Raw genomic sequence first — 27,779 nt, forward strand, 5'->3', positions numbered from 1 at the left:
ACTGTGTGCATCTTGCCTATTATTGTCACCCCAGTCCCCATGCCAGGGTCTGGAACATTATAGACCTTAGTAAATACATGTTGAACAAATACACAGTGAGATATCAACATTTTAACTTTTACATATCACTATTACCTCAAACTCTACAAGACAAAATTGAACTCGCACTTTTTCTCTTGATAACCTCATTTATCTTTTTATTATTTGGGGAAGTTCCATCCCTTTACCCTAATTTGAGGACTTATTCACTTTTGACATTTCATCTGATACAGTCTATAAAGGCCCCATATGGTTCATTTTTCTTTTGAGAAGTATCTATATTCATTTCACCATTTCCACACTAATAATTCTAATCCAACTACTCCTCAGTGGAAGCTGTCTACATTCCCTGACTCATTTTCCTACCCCAGTCCATCCTAGCTTCTATAACTGAGGAAATCTGGACCATCCACCATCAGCTTACTCTCTCTTTTTTTTTTTTTTTTTTTTGGTACTAAATTAATCTTTACCTCTACCTCACTTCTCTTTTTTTCCAAAGAACCCATCTTTGACCTAAGACAGTGTTCCTGATTCCATTTCTTCCCACGAGCCTTTTCTTCCTCACTGTTCTCCGCTCTCTTACCCCTTCTCTGCCCTTAGTGCCTTGCCTCCTACTTGTAAGCATACTCAAGATTTCCCTAACCCAAACCAAAACCATCTGTTGATCTCATGTCTTCCAAGCAACTTTTCAATCCCTTAATTCTAAAGCGTCTCTGAATTATCTGCTACATACTTGATTTCTACACCACCCACATATTCATTTTTCCTGGCTTCCATTCCCTTTCTACCATTTCATGAAAACAACTTTTAGTGGTCACCAATTCATTGCTAAATCCAGTAGAATTTTCTAAGCTATTACCCTTCTTAGCTTCTCTGTGGAATTGAAGGCCATCCCCTCAATCCTGAATTCTTTCTTTCTTGGACATTTTTCTTCTTGCTCCTCTAATCATTCCTTCTCTCCTTTGCCAACCTCTTTTCCAACCTACAAAATGTGAAATAATGTTCTGTCCTTGGTGCTCTTATCTTCATGTCCCCTTATCTATGCCTTGTCTTTAACTATCACCTGTTAGGTAAAGCATTGCTTCTCAAACTTTGATGTGTGTACAGATCTTTCTGTGGACTCTGTTAAAATGCAAATTCCAATTCAGTGAGCCTGGGGAAGATCCCAACATTTTTCTTTTCTAAAAAGTTACCAGTAACTAATGTTGCTGTTCTACTGAGATCAGGAGGAGTGGCATGGATGTCAATGACTACCAAACCTGAAACTCTGACCAGGACCCATTTTCAAATTTATAAGACTACATTTTCAGTTACTGTGGAATATTTTCATTAGAAGACTAAGGAACGATGATCAGCACATCAAACTCAAACTAAGTTCATATTTTTATACTATTAAAAGAATAATTTTACCATCACTTTACTTTCTTCTCACATTTGAAAACTTACTTTTGATTTTTATGTTTCCTTTCCTTGGTACTCATATTCCATAAAGATCTAGTCTTATCAATTCTTTTTAGAAATAAATTTTCATCTATTTCCTTTATTCATTTTGTTTCTTCCATGATTCATTTTCTTGCTTCTCATTTCTGGACTGCCCTTTGAGTAAGATCATTCCCTCTGATTTCTAATTCTTCTACTCCCAGTAAACCTAGGTTCTGTCTTCAGTGCAAAGCTTTATTCATCTGCTGAGAAATCTCTACCAAATTCCCTGTACCAGGTAAAAGGGGACATAGACGTTCTCAAAAAGCACTTCTCAAAACATATCTGAGCTATGCTTCTAGGGTGAGGAAAAAATTTGGATTAGTAAAAGAAGAAGAAAGAACATTGACAATGGAATGTGTTAGAAAGTGTCCTTTGACATGAAGAAATTTTAAAAAAAGTATATAAGAGATGTTTTAGAAAATGTAATAGCTATTTTATCAAAACATAAGCATTGGACCCCAAAAATTATATATATATATATATTCATCCATCCCAAAATATGGTCAGTGGCATACAGTAAGGTCGGGTAGTTTGTAGACAGGCTAAATTTATTTATTTATTTATTTTTAATTTTTTTTTAGCATTTATTTTTTAGGTGTAGATGGACACAACACAATGCCTTTATTTTCATGTGGTACTGAGGATTGAACCTGGGTCCTGCCCATGCTAAGCAAGAGCTCTACCACTGAGCCACAATCCCAGCCCCAGACTAAATTTATTTTGATGTTCTTCAGTTTATCTACTGGGTATAATTCATCACAAATTAACTGCATTTTCTACCTCTATCTCAGTACTTTATTCAATAGAATGTCTGATATATTGCTGGAATAAATTTCTATAAACAAAGGATCTGAAAAGTCCAAATCACCTTCTCAGAAAATTGATGTGAAAGTCAGTAAAGATACTTCCCTGAAGTCATGCTACTAACATGTAATTGACTAGTAATCTGGTCAAATCACTCCCTCCCTTTTCTATTACATTCTATGGATTCTTTAAAGCTATAATAGTCAATGTTATACTGAGACAAATGCCAGTTGAAGCAGACACTATCTGAAACAACTCTAACCCCTTCATTAGGATATGAAATGCTCTATCCTGAACATCCAAGTTGCTGGAGGCAGGTTTTCCAGAGATCTGGTCTAATAACATTCACTGGATGCTGTCTGTATTTTTAAGAGACTTGTTGCCTCTGTGCAGTGTCCAAGTTTAATCATTCACAAAACAATTAGATGCAACCAACATTTGATCTTGAATGTCCTCAGACAATGAGAAGACTATGACTATAGGTTAAGTACACAGTAAAGCAATAAAGAGCCCTGAATTATGTTAAATGTTATTCTCTTTTGCGGTTCTTCCATTTGGGGTTATTTTATGTTTTGTTTTGTTTTTTTCCATTTCCTCTTGCCAAGCAGAGAGGAGAAAGAGTCCCTGGAAAATCAAAAAGTATTAAGAGTAAGAAAACAGCATGTACCCGGCTCTCTCACTGATTATCAGATTTTAGGTACTTAGCCTCTCTTTTGCTTCTATAGTAATTCTTGTTCTGTTCAGGGTTTATTATATGAATAAACTGAAATAAATAAATAAATTAAAATCTTAAGGCCTCTGCAAATTTTACTTCAGCTTGCATTAGTTCTGTAAGAATGCTGCATTTTGGTGAATGAAACCCTATAAAATGAATAGCACATTGCAAAATATAATTGAAGGGACTGGGGTTGTGGCTTAATGCTAGAGTGCTTGCCTGGCATGTGTGAGGCACTGGATTTGATTCTCAGCACCGCATATAAATAAATGAATAAAATAAAGGTATACACACACACACACACACACACACACACACACACACACATATAAAATTGTAGACCTAATGGCTTAAATCACATTTTTGTTGTTGTTTGTTAGTTTTGGTGGTTTTTGGTGATTGAAACTTTGGCCAGTTAGAGCTCTTACATTCTCATATTTAAATGACCCAATGAGAAACTAAATATCCATTCTATTCATTCTACAAATACTTATGGAACACTCTCTGCACAGGAGGTTATAAAGCACAGTTTATTATTATGGAATCTTTTTTTTAATCAAGGAAAATTTACTTCACTACTTCTAATATAACTAGACAGTCCCATACGCTCTCTCCTTTAAAATTCAGAACTTCCTTTGACAATTACAAACTTGGGCAATGTTGACAAGGGTGAATGCAACTGAAGAAGGGAAGGGCTGCCTGCCATTTGGTAGGAGGGAGCCTTTTGATGGAAATTGAAGAAATTTTCAGGCTGAAATTTGTTTAAACATGCGGTTAAGTTTAGGGTTTTTAAAAAGCACAGAATATTTCTGTCTTGTTTTATTCACAGGAAGACAATATGAAGTTGAGTTTATTGGAAAGCCTAGACGCTGGCCTTTTGTAATTTGGTTTGCAGTGGGGCCCCAAATCATGCGAGCAATTAAGTCCTCAGTAATGTGTTCATCCTAGAGAGGCATACTTGTGGTAGCCCATCTGGTCTGATTTTAGCTTCTCAGTGTTTCTCTAAAGTCTTGTAAGAGCCAGGGCAGGGATAAAATAACAAAAATTTCATGTAACATACTTGTCAAGAAGTGTATTTCATAAATCACTGTTGATATTTTGACTCACAAGACACAAAGGGCTTGTATTCTATAACATTTTTTACCAGTAGCAGTTAGTATTTTGGCTAGAGCAGCCTCCTTCCCTCTGTCTGCCATCTGCTGTTTTGGAAGGGGGAGCAGAGCCCTGAGAGCAGCTTTTAATGGAAAGAAGCAAGCTAATGGATGATTCTAGGAATTTCAGTGCTTTGTAATTAGAAACAAAGTAGGCTGAATATACAAATGCATTCCCTCCCTCCTTCCCTCCCTCCTTATTAAACTGAAAACCCCCTGCTGACTCCAAGGGTGCAGAAGCTTGTGCAAGGTCCCTCACTTAAAAGGGCCAAAGTTTGTTTTAATACCCTATTGTCACTATCTTAAAATCTTTAATAATACTTTTATACAAGGGGTCCACATTTTCATTTTACATTGAGACTTAGCATGACTCTGTCTACACTTTCCAGCTGCAGAATATATGGTAGCTTAAAAGGTGAGTAAACTGGAATTAAAGGAAAAGAAGACACTAAAGGAACTAAATTAAAGAAGGAGCAAGCTCAGCTTTTAGTCAAGCAAGCCCCACTTCTTTAGTCAGGAAGTCACAATGTGAGTTGGAGGAAAATGAGCAAGAAGTCTTAAAGAATCAGAACTCTGTGGAAGTTTTGGGAAGAAATGTTCAAGAATCCTTGAAAAAAATGACTCTGCTATAGGAGTCAATCCTTGAAAAATGACTCTCTTTTTTTTCAGAAGAGAAAATACTCTGAAAAGATGGCTAAATTAGCTTCAGAACTAGCAAAACAACAAGAAAAAGTATTTCATTCAGGTGAAGAATGATCCTGAAATGAGGATAAACATTCCTTAAAGTAGCAAGGGGTATTCTGCTTTAGACAACGTCCTGCCAAAGAACAATGATAAAAGTGAATGTCTGTGAACACTACTCCATAGTCTAAGAAAAAGATTAATAGTACCAAGTTTGCATTCTGACAGTGAAAGTGAATATTCTACTTCCAACTCAGAGGATAATGAAGAGGTTGCTTGAAATATGTAGAGACCACTAACGCAGTCATTTTCATCCAAAAGATTCAACCTCAGAATACAGTATGTTCAGCTCCTCTTTACAAAAAAACACCTTCTAAGAAAATGAAAAAAGATAAAAAAGTAACAGTAGAGAATATTTTGAAGCTCACAGTAGTTCAAAGTTTTAACCTCTGATAGATAATTCCAGAAACGTCAGTGCTTTGTAAAGTAGGCTGAATATACAAATGCATTCCCTCCCTTCCTCTGATAGAACACTATAGAAGGTAAAGAGAGCAAAATTAGACCAGCAAACTCTGCATAATTTATTCAGCAAAGTTTCTTCTTCCTTTTCTGCTGAACTTAAACAAATCAATAATATAAGAAATTATTTCATAAATAGATGCTGTAGTTATACCTTGGGTTCCACATTGTGCTTTATGGTTTGGGTTCTAAGATTTACGAGAAAGCTTTCAAACCACTATGCTGCAAGATTCCATTCATGTTGCCACCAGTGGCTTCTTTTCTGGAATCAGTAAATATTGATTTCTCTAACAGAAGAAGTCCTCGATATTATGGGTACTTTCCAAAGTATACTGGACCAATTAGACTGGATAGTAAACAAATTTAAAGAAGATTCTTCTTTGAAACTCTTCCTTTTTTTGTCCACAATTTGGATAGCTAGTTATTGAGAGGAGACAAGAGTCAGCTAATAATTGAATAGTTATCATCTTTATGTAACATACACCTTATTGCATCTATTGTTCACCTCAATGTACCTCTTATGTGGGATCATGCAAAGCAAAGTCTTTATAACTGGCTCTGGTATGAAACTACTACATATAGTTTTTTTTTTTTTTTTTGAGAGAAGGGAAAAAGATTTATTGCTTTGCTAGCAAAGGAGAAACGCATGGGATTCCTATCCCAAAGGCTGTGATACTACCCACCAGCAGGAATATGGGTCTTTTAAAGAGGTGATTCAAAGGCTACATTCCACCTGTTCTCTGTTGGAGTTGTAATTTGCTTTTTAATTTGGGAGATAATCATTTCTGAGCTCTTCTGGTACCATCCCCAAGGTCTGGATTACTTCGTTCCTATGGTGAGTGTGTACTCTGAGAAAGGTAATCCTGTTTCCCCCAAGATTAGGGAATGAGAGAGATTAAGGAGGAGTAGGGAAAGAGGAAGAGAAAGTAACATGTTCATTTTAAAAATAAGTTGCAGTGGCAGAGCAGCAAGGGCTATATTCAAAGCATAAAATGGACCAATGTTACATTTCCCCACTGTCAGTTTCAATTTCTACATTTCATTTCTATGGAAAACTGAGCAATGACATCTCCAAGCTTCTTCCTGTGGAAAGAGAGCAAAGTTGGGGGAAGTAACACAAAGTCCTTATTTGCTATTGGGAGGTGGAGGGGAGGCATGGACAGTTAAGGTTATTCATCATCAGAGCAGTCCAGAGGTCCATAGTGAAAGATGGCAGATGACTGGATAGGGCATACATAGGGCAGGGATAATGCTAACACAATAATAAATAGGACAAAGTATTACTTTTTTGTGAACAATTAGCATAAATCAATTGATACTTCAGCCAGTCTCTGAAAACCATCAAGACTAACTCATAATCATATCGGTGAAAAATAGATTGAGTTTATCAATGTAGGAAATTAAGAAGATTTGTAGGTCTATGAGATCATACTCAAATTAACTCAGGACAAACTTGTGACTCTAGAGTCCTTTGTGATCATTATTATTAGGCACTCCCACACAAGAACAATTTCTTTATAGTCTCCAGCTCTATTTACTTTTGGTAGGACTGACAGAAGTGCACATTTTAAGTTACATTAAAAAAAAAAACACACATTGTTTTTTCCTTTTAAATGTCCATGTAGGACTGTTCTTAGGCTACACTCACCTGCCAGGTATTTAAGACCAAGTCGGTCAAAACTGACTTTGTTTCTGTCTCCTGTTAAGAATTAGCTGAGATTCTTCAGAGATCACTCTTGGGGACATATGTGAAGACTCTTGGCTCTTCACTCATCTTGCTAAGGATTACTTTAGCTATTCTGGGTCTCTTATTTTTCCAGATGAATTTCATGATTGCTTTTTCTATTTCTATGAGGAATGCCATTGTGATTTTGATTGGAATTGCATTACATCTGTATAGTGCTTTTGGTAGTATGGTAATATTCATAATATTAATTCTGCTGTCCAAGAGCAAGGTAGATCTTTCCATCTTCCAAGGTTGTCTTCGAATTTTTTCTTTAAGGTTCTGTAGTTTTCATTATAGAGGTCTTTCACTTCTTTCATTAAGTTGATTCCCAAGTTTTTTTGTTTGTTTGTTTGTTTTTGAAGCTATTGTAAATGAGATAGTTTTCCTTTCAGAGGATTTGTCACTGATATACAGAAATTCCTTTATTTTATGGGTGTGGATTTTATATCCTGCTATTTTGCTGAATTCATATAGTAGTTCTATAAGTTTTCTAGTGGAACTTTTTGGGTCTTTTAAGTATAGAATCATATCGTCAGCAAATAGTGCTAATTTGAGTTTTTCTTTACCTGTCCATATCCCTTTAATTTCTTTTGTCTGTCTAATTGCTCTGGCTTGTATTTCAAGAACTATGTTAAATTGAAGTGGTGAAAGAGAGCATCCCTGTCTTGTTCTAGTTTTTAGAGGGAATGCTTTCAATTTTCTCCATTTAGAATGATGTTGACCTGGGACTTAGCCTTTACAATGTTGAGATATGTTCCTGTTATCCCTAGTTTTTCTAGTGCTTTGAACAAGAAAGGGCACTGTATTTTGAATGCTTTTTCTGTGTCTATTGAGATGATTGTATGATTCTTTAAGTCTATTGATGTGATAAATCACATTTATTGGTTTTCATATGTTAAACCAACCTTGCATCCCTGGGATGAATCCCACTTGATTGTGGTACACTATCTCTTTGATATGTTTTTGTCTTTGATTTTCCAGACTCTTATTGAGAATTTTTGCATCTATGTTCATTAGAGATAGTGGTCTGAAGTTTTCTTTCTTTGATGTGTCTTTGCTTGGTTTTAGAATCAGGGTGATATTGGCCTCATAGAATGAGTTAGGAAGTGCTGCCTATTTTTCTGTTTTCTGAAATAAATTGAAGAGTAGTGGTGTTAGTCTTCTTTAAAGGTCTTGTAGAACTCAGCTGTGTATCCATCTGGTCCTGGTCTTTTTTTTGATTGGTAGAGTTCTCATGGTGTCTTCTATTTCATTGCTTGATATTTGTCTGTTTAAATTGTGTATGTCATCCTGATTAAATGTGGGCAAATCATATGATTTAAGAAATCTATTGATATCTTTGATATTTTCTATTTTATTGGAGTACAAGTTTTCAAAATAATTTCTAATTATCTTTTGTATTTCTGTTGTGATATTACCTTTTTCATCATGTATGTTAGCAATTTGAGTTTTCTCTCTCCTTCTCTTTGTTAGTGTAGATATGGATCTGTCAATTTTATTTATTTTTTTCAAAGAATCAACTTTTTGTTCTGTCAATTTTTTAATTGTTTCTTTTGTTTCGATTTATCTCTAATTTTAATTATTTCCTGTCTTCTGTTTTGGGTGTTGATTTGTTCTTCTTTTTATAGGGCTTTGAGATTTAATGTTAGGTCATTTATTTGTTGACCTTTTCTTCTTTTAAGAACTGAACTCCATGTGATAAACTTTCCTCTTAGTACTGCCTTCATAGTGTTCCAGAGATTTCGATATGTTGTGTCTAAGTTCTCATTTACCTCTAGGAATTTTTCAATCTCCTCCTTGGGTCTTTTGCAACCCATTGTTCATTCAGTAGTATATTATTTAGTCTCCAGAGGTTGGAGTAGCTTTTATTTTTTATTTTGTCATTGATTTCTAATTTTATTCCATTATCTAATAAAATGCAGGGTAGTATCTCTGCTTTTTTGTATTTTCTAAGAGTTACTTTGTGGCATGTAATATGGTTTATTTTAGAGAAGGATCTATGTGCTGCTGAGAAGAAAGTCTATTTGCTTATCGAAGGATGAAATATTCTATATATGTCAATTAAGTCTAAGTTATTGATTGTATTATTGAGTTCTATAGTTACTTTGTTCAGCTCTTGTTTGGAAGATCTGTCTAGTGGTGAGAGAGCTGTGTTAAAGTCGCCCATGATTATTGTGTTGTTGTCAATTGACTCTTGAACTTGAAAAGAATTTGTTTGATGAACGTAGATGCTCCATTGTTTGGGACATATTTGTTATGACTTGTTGGTGTATGATTCCCTTGAGCAGTATGAAATGTCCTTCTTTATCCTTTTTTATTAACTTTAGCTATTCAGATATACCAGTCCTCAAAAATCCTAATTAATGCAAAGTACTTGGTTTCACATATGTTGGTGATGTGAGAGCAGGAGAATAGAAGGGGAGGAAAAAAAAAATCTCAAAGTAAGACACCAGGACTGTTAATTGTTTTGGTTGGAGATCATATCTTTTCTGCTTCCTTTCTCAACCAATAGGTGGGGTTGTCTGTTGTTATCTGGTATCTCTGCCTTCAGTATGGTGAAGGTAACCAGGGTGGGAAGGCTAGTCCTGGTGCAGGGCACCTGGAAGTGAGGCATGGCATCTGCCAGTCCCTAAAAGGAGACTGCACCTCAAGGGTCTCTTTTTGTGTCCTATCTCCTATGTTGCCTGAAAATTTCCCAGTTCCTGGTCTCTCTGTTAGTCTCCAAACTGTTGCACCCTCCCCCTCTCCCTTACTAGTTCCCATTTAAGGGACCTCTCTCACAGGCTTCCTGTGGGTGGCGCCCTGATCGCACTGCGCACCTGTCCCACTGAGACCTATTTTGTGTTGGGCAGTAACTGTGCCTTGCTGGGGAAAGGGAGGAGTTGGAAACCCTGTGCTTGACCAGCTGAAGTTCCAATCTGGGAGCTGCCCCCACCAAAGATAGAGAGGAAGGTGACCCAAGATGGAAGAGAGCCACTTCCAGAGCCAGGGGGTCAGGTCGGGTGGGGTGAGCCAGGCAATGGCATTGTAAGATGTATTCAGAGATGAGCTCTGTGGCGTGCAGTGTTGCAGCGGTTTTTAGAACCTGTGAGATGTCCTCAGGTGCAAGCAGACTACCACGTGTAGGGGACTATGGCAGTAGCTGCTGAGTCACCAGATGGAGGCAACCAAGGGATTCCCATGTTGGTAGATGGGAGTCCACAGGGTAGTGGTGGCTGGAGTTCCTGTAGGTGAGTAGCAGTTGAGTGTCCTGCATGGGAACGGAGTGGTATCTGGGAATTCTGCTCTGGTGCTGACGCGGTGATCCTGCTAAAGCCCTCGGGAACCCTGAGTGGGCTAGAAGTCGGGAGTTTGGAGTCCTGCTCTAACACTGAAGCCCGGGGCCCTGTGCGGAGGCACAGTGCTGGTGATTTCTACATGAGAGCAGCAGTGTAGGGGTCCTCTATCACTCTCAGAGAAGCAGTATTCCCACTAGTTGAGACCTGGGTCACAGAGCAACACAGAATGCTGCCTCCTCCTGGCCCACCATCTTGGCTCTCCGTATGTAGGTTCTAGAGTCCCACTTAATCCCGACACCTGCACCAGTGGTGCCATGGATGTCCCCAGAAAGAGGAACCAGATGTGTAAAATCAAGGGTCTTGGTGTGCACACTGGGGGACTTACCAGATGGCCAAGGGTGTTGCAACTTTACTGAGTTCAGTTTCCTTTTTCTCAAAATGGATCATGATGGAGCAACCTGTACCATTCAGGAAGAGAAGGCAGGAGTTCCCTGAAGCAAAGGGAGATTTGACAGCTGCTAGGATAGTCTCTCAGTCACTTCCTTTACTCACAGGATTAGCTCCTTAGTTCGACCCAGGCAAACTCACCCATCTCCTAACTCTCCGGCAGTTTGCTCTCAGCAAGTTCACCAGCCACCTTGCATCCTCAGCATGGAAGTAGGGTTTCTTAGAGAGCCAGGCCTGCCCAAGAAAGCTGGAGCTGGGACTGTTCTCAAGTCGCATCTGGGTTGCCAATTTGTTGCCAAAACTCTGTCCTTGTTCCCAATGCCAGTCCAATAACAAGGACATGATTTTGAGATAAAGCAAAAAGGTTTATTGCTTTGTTAGCAAAGGAGAAACACAAGGACTCCTGTCCCAGAAGTTGTGATTTTTACATATAGTTTTTATACTAAAGAAACCTCCTATAAGAATTTTCTTTTGGTTAAACAATCTGGATCTCTACCACTTGGTTCCCTGACTCAAGTTTTACAAAGCCATATCCCTAATCCAATCAAGATTTACTTTTTGGCTACTAATATCCAGTATCAGCTGGATAACCAGGGTTACTCTTCATACATTGGACTTTCTTTTCCAGGTTTTTACCAGCACTGTCAAGAGGCATTCTTTGTCAATAGTGTGTGACATTCCTGGCCCACTTAATGGAATTCAGGGACCACAAACTTACAAAAACAAAGAACTGACAGAGTGGAATATTTATTAATTCCTGTTGACAGTGGAACATTGACTGATTTCTTGGAAAATGAAGACAAGGCTTGAAGCTGTCCTTTGCTCTGATCCTTCCTTGCAAGGACAGTTGTGCCTAGCCGCCACTCTTCTAGTCAAAAGTGTTGCGTTTACATACAACATTAGATTATTTTTCCAGCGTATAAGATATAACATTGGGAGGGGGGGATGTCACCTTTTGATTAGTCAGGCTGTTATATCATCTCTAGTACTATGCAGTGGTCCTTGAGTTGGAGAGAATGTGCTGTTCACTCATTACCTCTCTGGAGACCTTTTGCTGAAATGATCAGTGTGCTCAGGGACTATTTGGAACTTGATGCTTTTGAATTCTTTTCTACTAGAGATATTATTCCTAATTTTGAGGGTCTTTTAATATTCAGCTGATTGTTTGCAAATGTGCTTGTTCAAGGACACAGAAGTTCAAAGATGGGTATCATGTAAGTGTGCTCTGTATTTCAGAACAGGTGAATAGAGAAAGCAGATCATTTCTTGCTGTTTAACTTAAGAAAAGGTCTGATGGAGAAGAAGTAGGTGATCTGCCTTTCTCTTTTTGGATTTAGGCTACATATTTAGGGGGTGACTGGGTAATACCATTGGGATAAGGGGATAAATGTAAAAAGTATATAGGGTGTATACCCAACCTAGAAAGCACATCAACTATAGCTCATATTTGGAATAGTCATTATCTGTGCCATGACCTTGACCTTCATGATGTAAGTGAGAAGCCAGGCTAGAGAAATTAAATCTTGACTTGTAGTTTATTAAATTTTTTCAGAACCCAAAATAAAAACACTACTTTTTTTTTTTTTGAATAAAGACATTTTCATGAATAACATGCAGGTGAGTAATGTATTATTGGTTGGTGAAAATCTTGGTTTCTCTGTCAAGTAGAAATAAAACTCACTGTAAGGCATTTCCATTTTTTCCCTTAAAGTGACAATTTCAAGCCTCCTATACATTTGCATAAACCTTTTTTCATAGGAAAGAAATAAAGGCTAAGCTTAACCATCATTGTCTTATAGTCTTCACATACCCCTGGAAATATTTCACACTTGGAAATAAGATTCTTCACTTAAATATCATTGTAATAACATCTGTACTGCAGAAGCTTTTCTCATTTCTTACCCTGTAAACCCTTTTCATGAAAATATTTCCAGAAATAATTGCAAATTTTTTCATTTATTTGTGGTATATAATTAATTTCATGTTGAATCCACCTGTTAAGGGTTTAGTCTTTAATGTAACTACTAACCAAAAATATGTGAACAAATTTGTACCTGAATATGAATTTAAAAAATTTCATAGTACCAAAGGATATTCAATGAATGTGAATTTCCTTCCCGTTTCCTGATCCCTAGTCCTTAGGCATCCACTGGCAGTAGTTTCCTAAGCATTCTTCCAGATCTAGTCTGTGCATGTTGGAGACTGTCTTTCTTTCCTTTTAAAAACATAATGGTAACATGATACTTGCTAGTTTGTACCTTGCTTTTTTTTTTTTTTTTTTTTTTTGCTTAATATATCTAGTTTTGACAACTGTTGACAGTATAAAAACTTTGTAAAACCTTTAATGATCTAATGTGTAAATTTTTGCATTTGCCTTTAAATATCTACTGATTTATTTTTATAATTTTTGAGTCTATACTATTTGTAAGCAGTATGTGTTAATAAATTTTATTATTAATAAAAAGGCAACTTGGATAGATTTTTTAAAAAACAAGAACTACTTGGAGAAATTGAAGAACATCAAAATAAATTTAGTCCTTCAAGGGTGCACAATAAGTATTTTTAGCATGAATAAATGAGTGACTTCCTAAAGCTTGATATAATCTTAATTTTCATTTATCTAATTTTGATGGGGTGGAAAGTGAGGCATTCATATTAATTTTTTGAGAAAAAATTAAAGATGAAAGAAAGAACCAAATGCCTGTTTCCATCATCACAAATAGCAGCTGTTATTTTATTTCATTTATTTAAAATGTTTACCTTAAAAAGCAGATAAAGTTTAACTAATGCCATTTTTATCTCCCTCTGCTCTTTGGAAGACAAAGCACAATCATAAATGTTGGAATCTTCCAGTATTTTTTCTCAATTTATAATACTAGGAACAATAATAGTAACATTTCATGTGATGGTTTAACATTTCTGTGGATGGCATGAAACTATATGCTTTGTTCTACAATTTGCTGTCTTCGTTCTCTATATTATTTGCTGTGCTAGTTCCTTCATTCCCATTACTGTGTGCAGTAGTCATGAAACGCCCTTTCCTGCTCTGCCTCACTTAGGCTGTGTAAAGTAGAGCCAGAGCAGCTTTTCTTTATGTTGTGGTTCTGCCACTGCCCGTGGCACTGGGCAAGTTAAGTGATTGTTCTGAAACTCAGTCTTCACACTTACGATAGAGGATTAATAATTTTTACCACTTAAGATTTGTTTGTGACAAATAAATGAGGAAGCATATGTAAAACAGGATGTAGCAATGATGCAAAAAATGGTGGTGGAGATTACATATTTGACAGATCTAACTCAGAGTATAAAGAGACTCTAAGCAAAGGCCCCATAATGACAGTACTCTTGAGTTTGCATTATGTTTTCCAATTGTACCCTTAACTTGGCTGTTGGTCTTAATTCTCTTTTGTAACAATAAACTTATTTCACCCTTAAATTGTAGTCCAGGATACATCTTGGGCTCATCTTAAAAAATTGAATGTTATTACCTTTAAGATACTTTCCTTGGAATTAAAAGTCTTAAATTTATAAAATTATGAAACTATAATATTAAGTATTTATAAAATAATGCCTATATTCTTCTCTGTAATCAGAAAGGAGTGAATGATGTTTTCCAACTTCATTTTCTAAAGCTGCAAATAACAGAACTGAGAATTATGGATTCTATCAGATCATAAATGGCTATTATATGGACCCCCAACTTGCAATTTGAAATTAAAAACATAAGCACATGTTGAGCTATTTTTTTCATATTCTCTGCAAATTTTTAAAAACCTGAACAGTCCAATATTAAATATAGTTTTCTGAGTTGATTGAAGTCTGAGATACATTAAGAAACTTGAAATTATATTGTGACTTTCCATGTGATTTTAAGGTATTATATTTTGGTTCAACAGATTTTACACAATTCGCTATAGAGAAAAGGATAAGGAAAAAAAATGGATTTTTCAACTCTGTCCAGCCACTGAAACAATTGTGGAAAATTTAAAGCCCAACACAGTTTATGAATTTGGAGTAAAAGACAATGTGGAAGGGGGAATTTGGAGTAAGATTTTTAATCACAAGACTATTATAGGAAGTAAGTATCTGGAATTGTTTGTTTCAGTAAGATTTTTGTAATTTTTTTCTTTTTTCCCTAATTATCTATTTTTAGTTATTGCATGATATGAAATGAGTTAATTTTCATGTTCTAGTATTTAAGAAAATGCAAGAGGGTGGAGGATGGGAAAGGCAGTGGAGCACAACAGACACTAGTATGGCAATTTGTAAATCAATGGATGTGTAACTGATGTGATTCTGCAATCTGTGTATGGGGTGAAGGTGGGAGTTCATAACCCACTTGAATCAAAGTGTGGAATATGATATGTCAAGAAATTTGTAATGTTTTGAACAACCCACAATAAAAAATTAAAAATAAAATAAAATAAAATAAAAGCAAAAAAAAAAAAAGAAAATGCAAAAAGAATACAATTTAAGTATTTACATTTCAAAATCTTTATTTAATAATATGATTTTTTTAAATAAGCAGTTTAAAAAATTGATGTCTCTACTGATGTCATAGGCCCTTGTAACATATTTTGCTGACCAGTGAATACAACTGAGCTAATAATAATAATAATAATAATAATGTTCTTCTTGTTGTTATTATTATTATTATTATTTATTATTATTACAAATGTTTAGAATGGAAAGATAGACCAGCAGAAGTGGATATAAAAATATTTGGGGAGAACCCTCAGTTTTCTTCTAGTTATCCTTTCATTAAAACTTTATTGGAATCAATATTTAAAAGGCTAGGATGTAATATAATATGCCCAAGATAGAGCATGAGTTGTAGTCATCTTCATAATGATGGGCTGAAATTGATTTGGGAGCAAGAAGAATTAAAATAATGTCATTTCCCCCTTTTTTTGTCAGGTAAAAACAAAGTAAATGGGAAAATCCAGAGTACTTATGACCAAGTCCACACAGTGGTATGTACCAGTTCACTTTTAAGAATTTTTAAAAAATTATCTGCATTGTATTTTTATTTAAATAAGGAAAGAGTCCAATTAGGAGTTACTGAAACTGGATTAACTGATTAGCAATGGAGAAATGGTTTACGTGCTTAATGTTTTAGGAATTAGCTTCTTTTTCTGAGAACTATGATTCCAAATTATCTCTAATTTGTTTGAAGCTCTAAAATTCTGAAATTTTCATATAGTCATTCTGTTATTTGAATATTCTAGGTATTTTTAGGTAATGCTTCTTCTATCATGTGGATCGTTTTTTAATATAACACTTCAAAAGCCAATTGATTGGTCCATGCTCTAGGTACATTGCTAAAGTTGAGATCTTTCCTTTTTTACTTTCTATCACTTCCTACTTAAAGTAGCCAACCTTTTCAAAATGAAAAAGCAATCAGTTTGGTTTTAAAACATGCCCAGCTTCAGTTCAGTACTGTAAATATTTGTGTGGTTTGTGAGCCAGGCATTTTTCTCTCCTGCCTCCAGTCTAGATAGCTTTTTATGTCTCACTTGAGCAAAAATTTTTTTCACAGTCTGCTCTGGGACACATCATATCAGTTATGCACTACTTAGTATAATGTAAGCCATTGATACAGCCACATAGAGCTGTTTGCATTTCAAATCACATGTCCAATTGTAAAGCAAGAACATTATGTTACTGACCAGGATGAGGAGTTACTTTGGTATGAGGAGTTACTTTGGTAAGAACAGGAAAATTTAGTGCTGGCTTTGTTTCTTATGTATTGTAAGTATCCAGCCTGTGAAATATCCTACAGTTGAATGAATGCAGAAGCTCTCATCATGGGTGAAAATTTGCACTTCAGTGTATAACATGATCTGTCTGGATGGTTATCTTTTTATGTCTAATTAAATAATTCACAGAATACTCCACTGATCATGTAGCCCAGGGGTAATGGGGTGGGCGAATACATGCTTAGGAGGACTCTTTTTCTTTTTTTCTTTTTGGTTTGTATTTGGTGCTGGGGATCAAACCCAGGGTTTCCCCTGTTAAAAAACAAACAAAACACAGGATCTACCATCCCTAACCCAGAAGGAGGACTCTTTTCAGTGACAGAAAATGGTCTTGGATAAAATAGGACTGAGAATTAATCCTGATAAGACAAGTTGTTTCTATGGTTTCAGTTGGCAGAAAAATGTGTTTACTATGAAATTCTTATCAAATAATAATTACAAGCATTACATTATTATGATTGCCAGGAAACTATTTTGATGTTGTATCAGTAAATTTTGTGTTCCTGTGACGAAAATATCTGACAAGAGCAACCTAAAAGAGGGAAAGTTTATTTTGAGCTCAAGATTTTAGAGGTTCAGTCCATGGTTGGCTGACTTCATGGCTTGGGGCCTAAGATGTGGCAGAAGAAAGCTACCAGCTCATGGCAGCCAAGAGACAGAAAAACAGAAGGGTTCATGAACATCTATAGTCCAGACCATGTCCTCAGTGGCCTACTTCTTCCACCATGCCCACCTGCCTACAGTTACCACCCAGGAGTTCATTCACATCATTAATCCATTAAATGGTTTAATCCATTGATGAGGTTACAACTCTATAATCTACTCATTTACCTCTGAACATTCTTACATTGTCTAACACATAGGTTGTTTTTGTTTGTTTGTTTGTTGTTGTTTGGTGAGGGATGAGGGCAGAAGGAACATTAAAAATCCAAACCATAACAGACGTATTTCAAATCCCAATACAAGAAAGGGATTGAAGCTAAATTCCCAGGCCTGGGTTTTTTCTTTTTCTATTTTTTTTTTTTCTTTTTAGGTTTTGCTATTTTTTTTTCTTACTTTCTTTTTTTAGGTTTTGCTATTTTCCTCACTGTCTAAAATTTAAAAGTTCAGAATGTAAAAACAGTGGAAATGCATTAGCAAATTTATCCATAACAAATCTTATAAAGACTAGTATAAGACCATTTGTGTTCTGTTAAAACTTTAATTTTTTTTTTTTTTTACTTTTTAAGATTTTTATTTTATTGGTACAAATTTATGGGGTTCAGTGTGATCATTTCATACATATGTACATTACATTATGATTAAACAGGAGAGTTAACATTTATAAGTCCTTAAAAATAAAAAAAAATTTGATTAGCATATAATAATTAAACAATATTATGAGGTACAATATGATATTTCAGTACAAGTATACAATATGTACTGGTCAAATTAGAGTCATTAATATGTGCATCATGTTATCATTACTTTGTATTTGGAGCTTTCGAACTCTTTTGTGTTTAATACGGTACTGTGAATTATGATCCTTCCACTATGCTGTAGAACCTTAGAGTACTCTGTATCCAAACTCCTACTGTATCCTCACCCTTCCCAACTTCCAGTAATTGTATTACACATTCAGATTGACTTTTTAAAGCATCTATATATCAGAGAGAGCATGTAGTATTTGTGTGTTGAACTTAATTCACTTAACCTAATATTCTCTGATTTCATCCATTTTGCTACAAATAATAGGTATCTTATTCATCATCTGTTTAATCAGTTTGTAGGCATTCAAGTTATTTCTGATTTTTTATTTAAATGATGTTATAGTGAACTCATCATAAAGCTTTGTTCACATTTCTGATTTTTTCCTTAAAACAAATACCTAGAATTACCTACTAATAATTTTACATTTTTAGCCTTCCTAATATATATAGTCAAATTTCTTTCCAGAAAGTCTGTACCACTTTACCGTCTTGCCAGGAATATGCCAGAGTATATCTTCATATAATCCTCTCATTGCCAACATCATGTATTTCCATCACCAAAGCTTTCACCAATGTGATAGTTTTAAATTACCATTTCTCTGATGGATGATAAATCTGTACTTTCTTCACTTGTTTATTAGACATTTGTGTTTTCCATTTAATGACCTTTATTGCACTTCTTTGTTTATTGGACATTTTGTGATCTTTTTTATTGAATGATATAAAGAGTTTATAGATTAAAGAACATTGATCCTTTATGATATCATCTAGAACACATTTGTTATCAATTAATTTTGTTTATTGGAATTTTTGAAGAAGGCAAGTCTTAAAATTTGCTCAATTGAATTATTAGACTTTTCCATTGTCATATCTTCAGTTGTATTATATTTTAGAAAGCCTCTCCCTCTCCAGAGAGCAGATAAGTGTATTTCCATCCAATTTCTAGTTTTACAAATGGTTTTACTTTGCAATAATTAAACTCCAAACTATATGGATTCTATTTTACTACGGTGTGTGTGTGTGTCTCGGATCCAATCAGTATTGCATAGAAAAGATAAATCTTCTCTACTGCATATGTGGATTAATGTAATAGAATTGCTCTTTAATCCTCTTCTAGAACAGTCCTCATTCTTTGTTGTGAATGGTTTCCTAGGAAGAAAAGCTTATCTCCAACCTTCTTGGCTGTCATGTTCCATCTTTCATGTGATTCAATGATGTCATTTTTTTTTCATTCCTTCTTTTCGGTTATCATATCCCAAAAAATTTTATTTATTTTGGCAGAATATTTCATTTAGTGTGAGTTACTCAGCAGAATTAGGAAAGCTGATTGGTATTTTACTATGGAGTAACTTAATTTTTTCTCCTCATCATAAAGAGCCATGATAGGAAGGGTTAGGGAGAAACTTCCTGCATCTCTGACACACAGCCAAACATTTTATCACTTCAAGCTGTGAGGTGGAGCACCCGCAAGCAGCCAGCTCTGATGAGCTGTACTTTTAAACTCTTGGTTATTTCCAAAGGAAAACCCAAATTCATTGAAAAGATATATTTAGTCTTCTCTGTGAAGCTTTCTTTATGATTATTCTCAGAGCAGCAGAAAAATAAACTGACATCTGTGCTCTTGGATGCTGTCAGACATGGTAAAGTTAAAAAGGAATTATGTGGGACAGCCTTCAGCCATCCTCTATGACCACATAGAATTGATTCTGAAAACCAGTTTGATACTTCAGAGGTATATTTCAGTCCAAATAAAGTCTGTGCCCAAATATTCACCCATGTCTTCTCTGAGACTGACTTTAGAAGGCAGTATTTCAAGAGATGTAAAATTAATTCCAGATGTTTTACTTTTCAAGGTTTCAAGCAAAAGATACATTGAAAACGGGTTCATTCATTATACATTCTTACACCTAAATCTTATAAACAGCAAAAACTCCTTGATACCTTATTAAGGGGATTATTTGAAATGGGAAAAATTGTGTGAACTCTAGGCCATCCTTTTGAAAAAATAAATAATATTTAGGTTAAAATTTTTGAATTGAATTTAAGGTACCCCATCTTATCCATCTGCTTATGTTATATATTGTAATTCATGTATCTAATTGTGTTTTGCTGGTGAGTCCCAGTAGAGCTGTGGCAGAGATATGTAGCAGGATCTCTTCTGATGGGTCACTGCCTTTGTCCTACCAGTTGTTAAATACTTTGAGTATCACTGCTGCCTATACCTCTGGAAAAATCAGAAAGAGTATATGCATAAACACAGCTGTATTCTTTGTAACAAACTGTATCACTTAAGACTGGTGTAATTAAGAAAGAAAAATACACTTACCGTGATATTTGAGCTATTTTTCCCTTCTTGAGAGTCTATTACCTTTTTTGAAAAAAATATCTTTTTAGTTGTAGATGGACACAATACCTTTATTTTATTTATTTTTATGTGGTGCCGAGGATCAAACCCAGTGCCTCACACATGCTAGGCAAGGACTCTACTACTGAGCCACAACCCCAGCCCCATCTATTACATTTTTTAAAAAACAAATGTTTACTATTAGAGGTTTTCTTATTTCAAGAAATAATATTAGAAAAATGACTAAAATTTTAATACATTATCTCTTTTAAAAAATTTAGTTATCTAACTAGTTCATTAAAGAGAATCAATTTTTAAGTGAGTGGCACAACAGATTTTGAAATACAAATATAATTGATCAAAATCTCCTAGTGTTCTCCAAGATAGAACATTTATTTTCACTTTCTTTCTTCTATTCCAAATCCACCCATATTTTAAGAAGTCATATCTTTTATTGACAAAAATAAGTGTTACCAATGTTTAAAGTGTATCAACAGATGAGTCATGTCAATAAAAAGAATTGCCTTTTTAGTCCTACCCATACTTTAAGATTGTGTATCCTTCCACTCTTAACAATCCTTGTCTTAAGCAGGAACTTGAAAAATATATGTAGACCAACCATATCATCAAAGGTATATGTCTCATCCCTTTTCTGCTGACAAGAAATTCAAAGACTATGAGAAGTAGAATGTTAGGTTCATTCTAGCCAGATCTTATATTTTATATTGAATCAGTATGTTTAATAACTTTCATTAGAACATCCGAAAAACTGAATTATAACAATCCCAAGTTCCTCTCATGTGGTTTGGCTCTTTAGTAACTGAAATTTTATTTTGAGTAACCTTTAACCCCAAAGTGGACATTTCTCTTCTTTCTCAGGGCCTGAAAATAGTTACATCTACAATAAATATTTTGACACCACAAAATCTCCAAATAGACACACCTACAAAAAATAGCATTCTTATTAATTTTATTAAACCTAATTTTTCAAACAATATCAGGAGGAAGTTAGTATACTGCAAGGTCAATTGAAATTTCCTCTGCTATGCAACTGTTGCAGCCATTGTGCTTGTTTCTGAATAAGCATAGGCTTTCTCTAGCCATGACCAAAAAAGCACACTAGATTTGTCTCAAGAGCATTTCACTTTACCACTTCAGCATTCTTTCCCCATTAATTGTCACCATCTGCATACTCAGTCACAACATCCAAGACAAACAGTAAAAGTAAGTTTTCTTAATCTCTCTACTCAAGGGAAGTATGGTTGTGAAGGGACAGGTATCTAGAAAAGTAGAAACAGATAACATATCTCTTAAAGGGCAGCAGGTAAATATATTAACTTTCTGGCATGTAATAAATATTTTAAAAATACTTGCTAAATGAAGGAAAGGGTGAGAACTGTTGGAGGAAGTAGTGACAGATGATTACAGTAAGCCTAGGGGTCAGAAAGCTACAGAACAAAGAGAGTCAGTGAGAAACTGCTTAAGAATTGCTTCAGAGGTAGTGTCCATGGAGAGTGGTGTTGTGCCGATGCCATGTGTCTTACTAGATCTGTTTTGCGTTGCCATAACAATATCACAGACTGAGTAATTTACAAAGAACAGAGACTGATTATAAAATTCTAGAGACTATGAAGTCCAAGATCAGGGAGCTGGCATCTGGTGAGGGCCTTCATCCCATGGTGGAAGGCAGAAGGGCAGGAGAGCATACCTAAAAGGTGGAAGGAGCCAGGTTCTTCCTTTTTTCAGGAACCCATTCTAGTGTTAACTAACCAACTCTCCAGGTAATGGTGACCTAATTTCCTCTTAAAGTTCCCACTGTTGCATTGGAATTACATTTCTATCACATGAACTTTGAAGGACAAATTCAAGCTATAGCACCATAATAGCCCAAACTGCATGGCAGCCTGCAGAACTTTCACTCCCTCTTCCCCCTGCAACCTTCTCACCATCTGTACCTGTGACTCCAATGCACAATGAACAATAGGTGTCTTTTTAAAAATATTGTACATCCTGGTACCAAAACAGGCGGGTGGACCAATGGTACAGAATAGAGGACACAGAAACCAATCCACAAAACTACAACTACCTTATATTTGATAAAGGGGCTAAAAGCATGCAATGGAGGAAGGATAGCATCTTCAACAAATGGTGCTGGGAAAACTGGAAATCCATATGCAACAAAATGAAACTGAATCCCTTTCTCTCGCCATGCACAAAAGTGAATTCAAAATGGATCAAGGAGCTTGATATCAAATCAGAGACACGCTGTTTGATAGAAGAAAAAGTTGGCTACGATCTACATACTGTGGGGTCGGGCTCCAAATTCCTCAATAGGACACCCATAGCACAAAAGTTAATAACTAGAATCAACAAATGGGACTTAATCAAACTAAAAAGTTTTTTCTCAGCAAAAGAAACAATAAGAGAGGTAAATAGAGAGCCTACATCCTGGGAACAAATCTTTACTCCTCACACTTCAGATAGAGCCCTAATATCCAGAGTATACAAAGAACTCAAAAAATTAGACAATAAGAGAACAAACAACCCAATCAACAAATGGGCCAAGGACCTGAACAGACACTTCTCAGAGGAGGACATACAATCAATCAACAAGTACATGAAAAAATGCTCACCATCTCTAGCAGTCAGAGAAATGCAAATCAAAACCACCCTAAGATACCATCTCACTCCAGTTAGATTGGCAGCCATTATGAAGTCAAACAACAACAAGTGCTGGCGAGGATGTGGGGAAAAGGGTACACTTGTACATTGCTGGTGGGACTGCAAATTGGTGCGGCCAATTTGGAAAGCAGTATGGAGATTTCTTGGAAAGCTGGGAATGGAGCCACCATTTGACCCAGCTATTCCCCTTCTCGGTCTATTCCCTAAAGACCTAAAAAGAGCATGCTACAGGGACACTGCTACATCGATGTTCATAGCAGCACAATTCACAATAGCAAGACTGTGGAACCAACCTAGATGCCCTTCAATAGATGAATGGATAAAAAAAATGTGGCATTTATACACAATGGAGTATTACTCTGCATTAAAAAATGACAAAATCATAGAATTTACAGGGAAATGGATGGCATTAGAGCAGATTATGCTAAGTGAAGCTAGCCAATCCCTAAAAAACAAATGCCAAATGTCTTCTTTGATATAAGAGTAACTAAGAACAGAGTAGGGTCGAAGAGCATGAGAAGAAGATTAACATTAAACAGGGATGAGAGGTGGGAGGGAAAGGGATAGAGAAGGGAAATTGCATGGAAATGGAAGGAGACCCTCAGGGTTATACAAAAGTACATACAAGAGGAAGTGAGGGGAAAGGGAAAAATAATACAAGGGGGACAAATGAATGCCAGTAGAGGGGGCAGAGAGAGAAGAGGGGAGGGGAGGGGGGATAGTAGAGGATAGGAAAGGCAGCAGAACACAACAGACACTAGTATGGCAATATGTAAATCAATGGATGTGTAACTGATGTAATTCTGCAATCTGTATATGGGGTAAAAATGGGAGCTCATAACCCACTTGAATCAAAGTGTGAAATATGATATATCAAGAACTATGTAATGTTTTGAACAGCCAACAATAAAAAATTTAAAAAAAATATTGTACATCAAATTCAAATAAAATCAGGTAGTGATTGTTTAAACACTGCTATCTTAAAAGTTATCACACTATTTCATTTTTTGGAAGGTTCAGGTTACAGATATTTCCTTAAACATTAATAACACATGGAAAGGATGCACCTTGTGGATTTCTATATGGGGATTTTAGATTCTTTGGCAGAGATATATGAGGTAGCAGGACTTTCCTGATGCCCTTTAAAAACATTACCTTTTGCTGTACAGCTACTCAGGAGGCCAAGGAGGAAAATCTCAAGTTCAAGGCCAGCCTCAGCTACTTAGAAGATCCTGTCTCAAAATAAAAACTAAAATTGACCACAGATATAGCTCAATGATAAAGTGCCTTTGGGTTCAATCCTCAGTACTGGGGAGAGGAAGGGGAGGAACCTACCTGTTGAGATGTAGCTATCTAGTATCAGAGCACCTTTGAATTGCAGATTAGATAAGACAGCAATTGTAGGTCTAGAAAGAATTGCATTCTGCAGCTAAATGATTTCCTTATTTTTGGCAGCACAAATTGTACCTGTAGTCTTGTCATCAAGTTACTAGAACATTGGTCTGTACTCAACTAAGAACTCAGAAACTGTTCCATTCATGTGAAGAGTAAAATATTTTCCATTTGTCCTTGTCGAAAATTTGTTTGTCTTAAATTAATCATTACAGCACAGGGAATAAAATTGGTGTAATACAATTCAAAGGCTACAAACACAGCCACGTGTAGGCATTTCTGCTATAATGTGTTAGGTGTCTCTGAAAAACTTCACATTCTGCAGAACATGTACTAAGTGACAGGATTTGTAGGGCAAATATAGGGTACACCATTCAAAAACTTTTGTAACTATAGCCACAGACCTACCAAAAATGACCCTTGGTACCTAGAAAGGTAATGTATCTCCCCCACCAGGAGGCTTTCATGTAACTGGAAGTTGCTATACCAGTCATTTAAAATTCTCAGAGGGTTGAACTCAAGAGAAGAGATCACTAGTATCTGGGGAAGGGAGCCAGTAGGATAGAGGCAGAGGGGGAATGAGGAGATGTTTTAGTCAAACAGGAAGAATACATTTTTGAGAATTAATTCACAGAAAGATGACCAGAATTACTAATAACATGTAATTCAACATTGCTAAAAATAAGTATCAAATGACTCACACCCCATAAAAGGATAAGTAAGGTAGTTAGACAAGTTAATTACCTTGATTTAATCACTCTTTGTTGTATGGTTTTATCAAAGTGTCACATTGTATCTCCTAAATATATACATGTAATTATGAAAAAAAACTAAAAATATAAGTGGCAAAAATAAATGCTAATGGTTTTAATATAAAAAAAAAATTCTTAGCAGTGGTAGAAACCGTATACCTGCGGCACTTTTCCTGAAGTTTCATAGGTAAGAAGTAGATAGTGCAGGTAGAGGGGAGCCAGGTAGACTGATCTTAAGGGGGACACAAGAATATAATATGTAATGAGCCTGTCTGCCCTCTCCAGAAAAGGATTCATGTGGAAATGCTGACAAAATCTTTCTATGGTAAAGCAGAAAAAGGAGTCTTCTTAGAAGTGCAACCTTCAAACTGAGAATCTTTGTCTTTCCCATTGAAGGTTATGCTTCTATTCCTCCTCTTCTACTCCCTTTGGGGAAAAAAATCATGTCTAAATTGTATTTAAATCATTCCCCTATTCACCAGAAGTGCACAAGCTAGGTTGCCACACAGAAGCATATGTGGTAGCTGAACAGACTATAGATTAAGGTAACTTTGCCTGATTGGAAATGTAATTCATCTTGTAAGGAATCTGGCATACATGAAGGTATGCAACACAAAATCACTATTAGCTCCTAAGAAATAACTACTATTAAAAATAACAAAATCATGATGTCTTTCCTTTTTGTCTTTTGTCTCTGTTTGCTATAAAATTGCAACATACCATGTATGCATATTTGTATTCTTTGTATTTATTCATAATCTGCATATTTTTCCCAGTATATTAAATAGAAGTAAACATTTAGACCATATAATTTATTTAATAAAACCTATATTTTTGGAAACTAAGGTTGTTTTAAACTATGGTATTAAACAACCTTATGTGTAAACAATTATCTCTATCTGATTAATTCCTTAGGCTGAGGAGGAAATTGCTAGGTCAATGAGTACACATACCTCTTTGCAAAAACTACCTGATGGTAGTAAATTAAATATAAGTACCTTAATACAAGGAAAATAGGCTGGTATTATGGCCCTTCTTCAACATGGGCATACAATTCATTAAAATGATAGCATGTAAATAAGTCTCTTGCTCACAACTGTACACCCCTATTTGCTCAGTATCTCACGTTCACCACATGCTTCACAATCAACAGGTCTGTTACATGGTGTGTCTACATCATGAACACAAGTTAGACCAGGTACCAAAAATTCAAGGACCTTTCAGCTCACCTCTGACCTCCCACATGTATTTGCTGACCTTCTCTTTGTGTGTCTACATGTAGCTCTCGTCTGTTTTATCCTTGGCTCCTGATTTTGTCTGGCAGTGACTCTGCTTTAAAGCATAAACCTAGTGCCAGCCAGTGTATGGTGTCAAAACCTTCAGTGCGACCTCTGAGGCAATTTGGGTGAGGGGAGGTAGTATAGTCCTCTGGGATGTGCCCTTCTAATTCTGAAGTCCCTTGTGTATAAGTAGGTGCAGAATGGTTGAATACAGGCTTTGAAGTAAGAACTGTCTGGACCTAAGTCCCAGCTCTGCCCTCTCAGGCAATAAAGGCTTGGTTCCAGGAGCTCAAAGAGGTTGTGGTGCCTGTAGTAACAGCAGCTACAACAGGGTGTGCTTGAACAATGGTAGCTTAGCATCTTTTTGAGAGGAAATATAAAGACAGAACTTGGCTGGGTCACTCCTCAAATCAAATGAAAATAAACCTATATTCAACATAGAGGAATTAGTTTCTGTCCCTTGCAGTTTTTAACTAAATGAGAATTCTGAATAAATTGCTTCCGTCAATCCTTTGGATAATTATTGTGGAAACCAGGTGAATCCAATAAAATAGAGGCAGATGTGGGTGGTAAAGATCTATACAGTCACTATTAAACCTGCTTGACAGAATTCATTAAAGACAAGGAAGGACTATTTCTTTAGGTCATTAGAACTGATATGGAAGCTGATTTTTATTCCTCTCTTTTCAGCCAGCGTATGTCCCAAAGAAGCTAATCCCAATAACAATCATCAAACAAGGTAATTAGTCTGCTCTCTGGGTACCTAAGAACTAGTTTTAATATACTTTTAAACAAAAATAATTATATATTTTCTCAAACACTCTGATTTCTGCTTTTCAGAAAAAAGTTTGAAGAAACTAGTATGGTCTAGTAAATTAGCACTTAATAGGTAATTTGGGCTCTTGTACCAATATGCAAAACCTTGAGCATAACTCTGGACAAAGCAACCATAACAAGTATTAAATTTTTAAAAGTCACTTAAGTATGTGGAGCTTCATTCAGGATTAAGATATCATGCATAAAGAAAGCCATTAATAGAACATTTACATTAAGATGTGAAATGAAAACTGTGATTTAGTGGTCACTTAGGGAAAGTAAAGATGTTCAGGTTCTAAGAATTATGTATATTTCAGTATCCAGTTGTTTTTGTTTTGACTTTGTTTTTCGCATTATTAAAATGATTCCATTATTTCCAGAAGATTCTTGATAGAAGAGGTGAATCCTTAAATAGTTCTTCTTTTAAGAAAACAAAATGTCCT

General features: G+C 35.7%; 1 protein-coding gene and 1 pseudogene across 6 annotated transcripts in view; both read left to right on the forward strand.

Annotated features, from left to right (window-relative positions):
* Abi3bp (ABI family member 3 binding protein) overlaps positions 1 to 27,779 on the forward strand; it is a 242,906-nt gene that overhangs the window by 82,440 nt on the left and 132,687 nt on the right. For all 6 annotated transcript variants that reach the window (XM_071615402.1, XM_071615403.1, XM_071615405.1 and 3 more), the window contains exons 5-7: positions 14,739 to 14,920; positions 15,760 to 15,815; positions 27,211 to 27,259. In XM_071615402.1, coding sequence (XP_071471503.1) covers positions 14,739 to 14,920; positions 15,760 to 15,815; positions 27,211 to 27,259 — 287 coding nt within the window. The remainder of the gene's footprint in view (positions 1 to 14,738; positions 14,921 to 15,759; positions 15,816 to 27,210; positions 27,260 to 27,779) is intronic.
* On the forward strand, positions 3,698 to 11,652 carry LOC114098941 (origin recognition complex subunit 2-like; annotated as a pseudogene).

The sequence above is a fragment of the Marmota flaviventris genome, chromosome 8 (assembly GCF_047511675.1).
Source record: "Marmota flaviventris isolate mMarFla1 chromosome 8, mMarFla1.hap1, whole genome shotgun sequence".
Taxonomy (NCBI): Eukaryota; Metazoa; Chordata; class Mammalia; order Rodentia; family Sciuridae; genus Marmota; species Marmota flaviventris.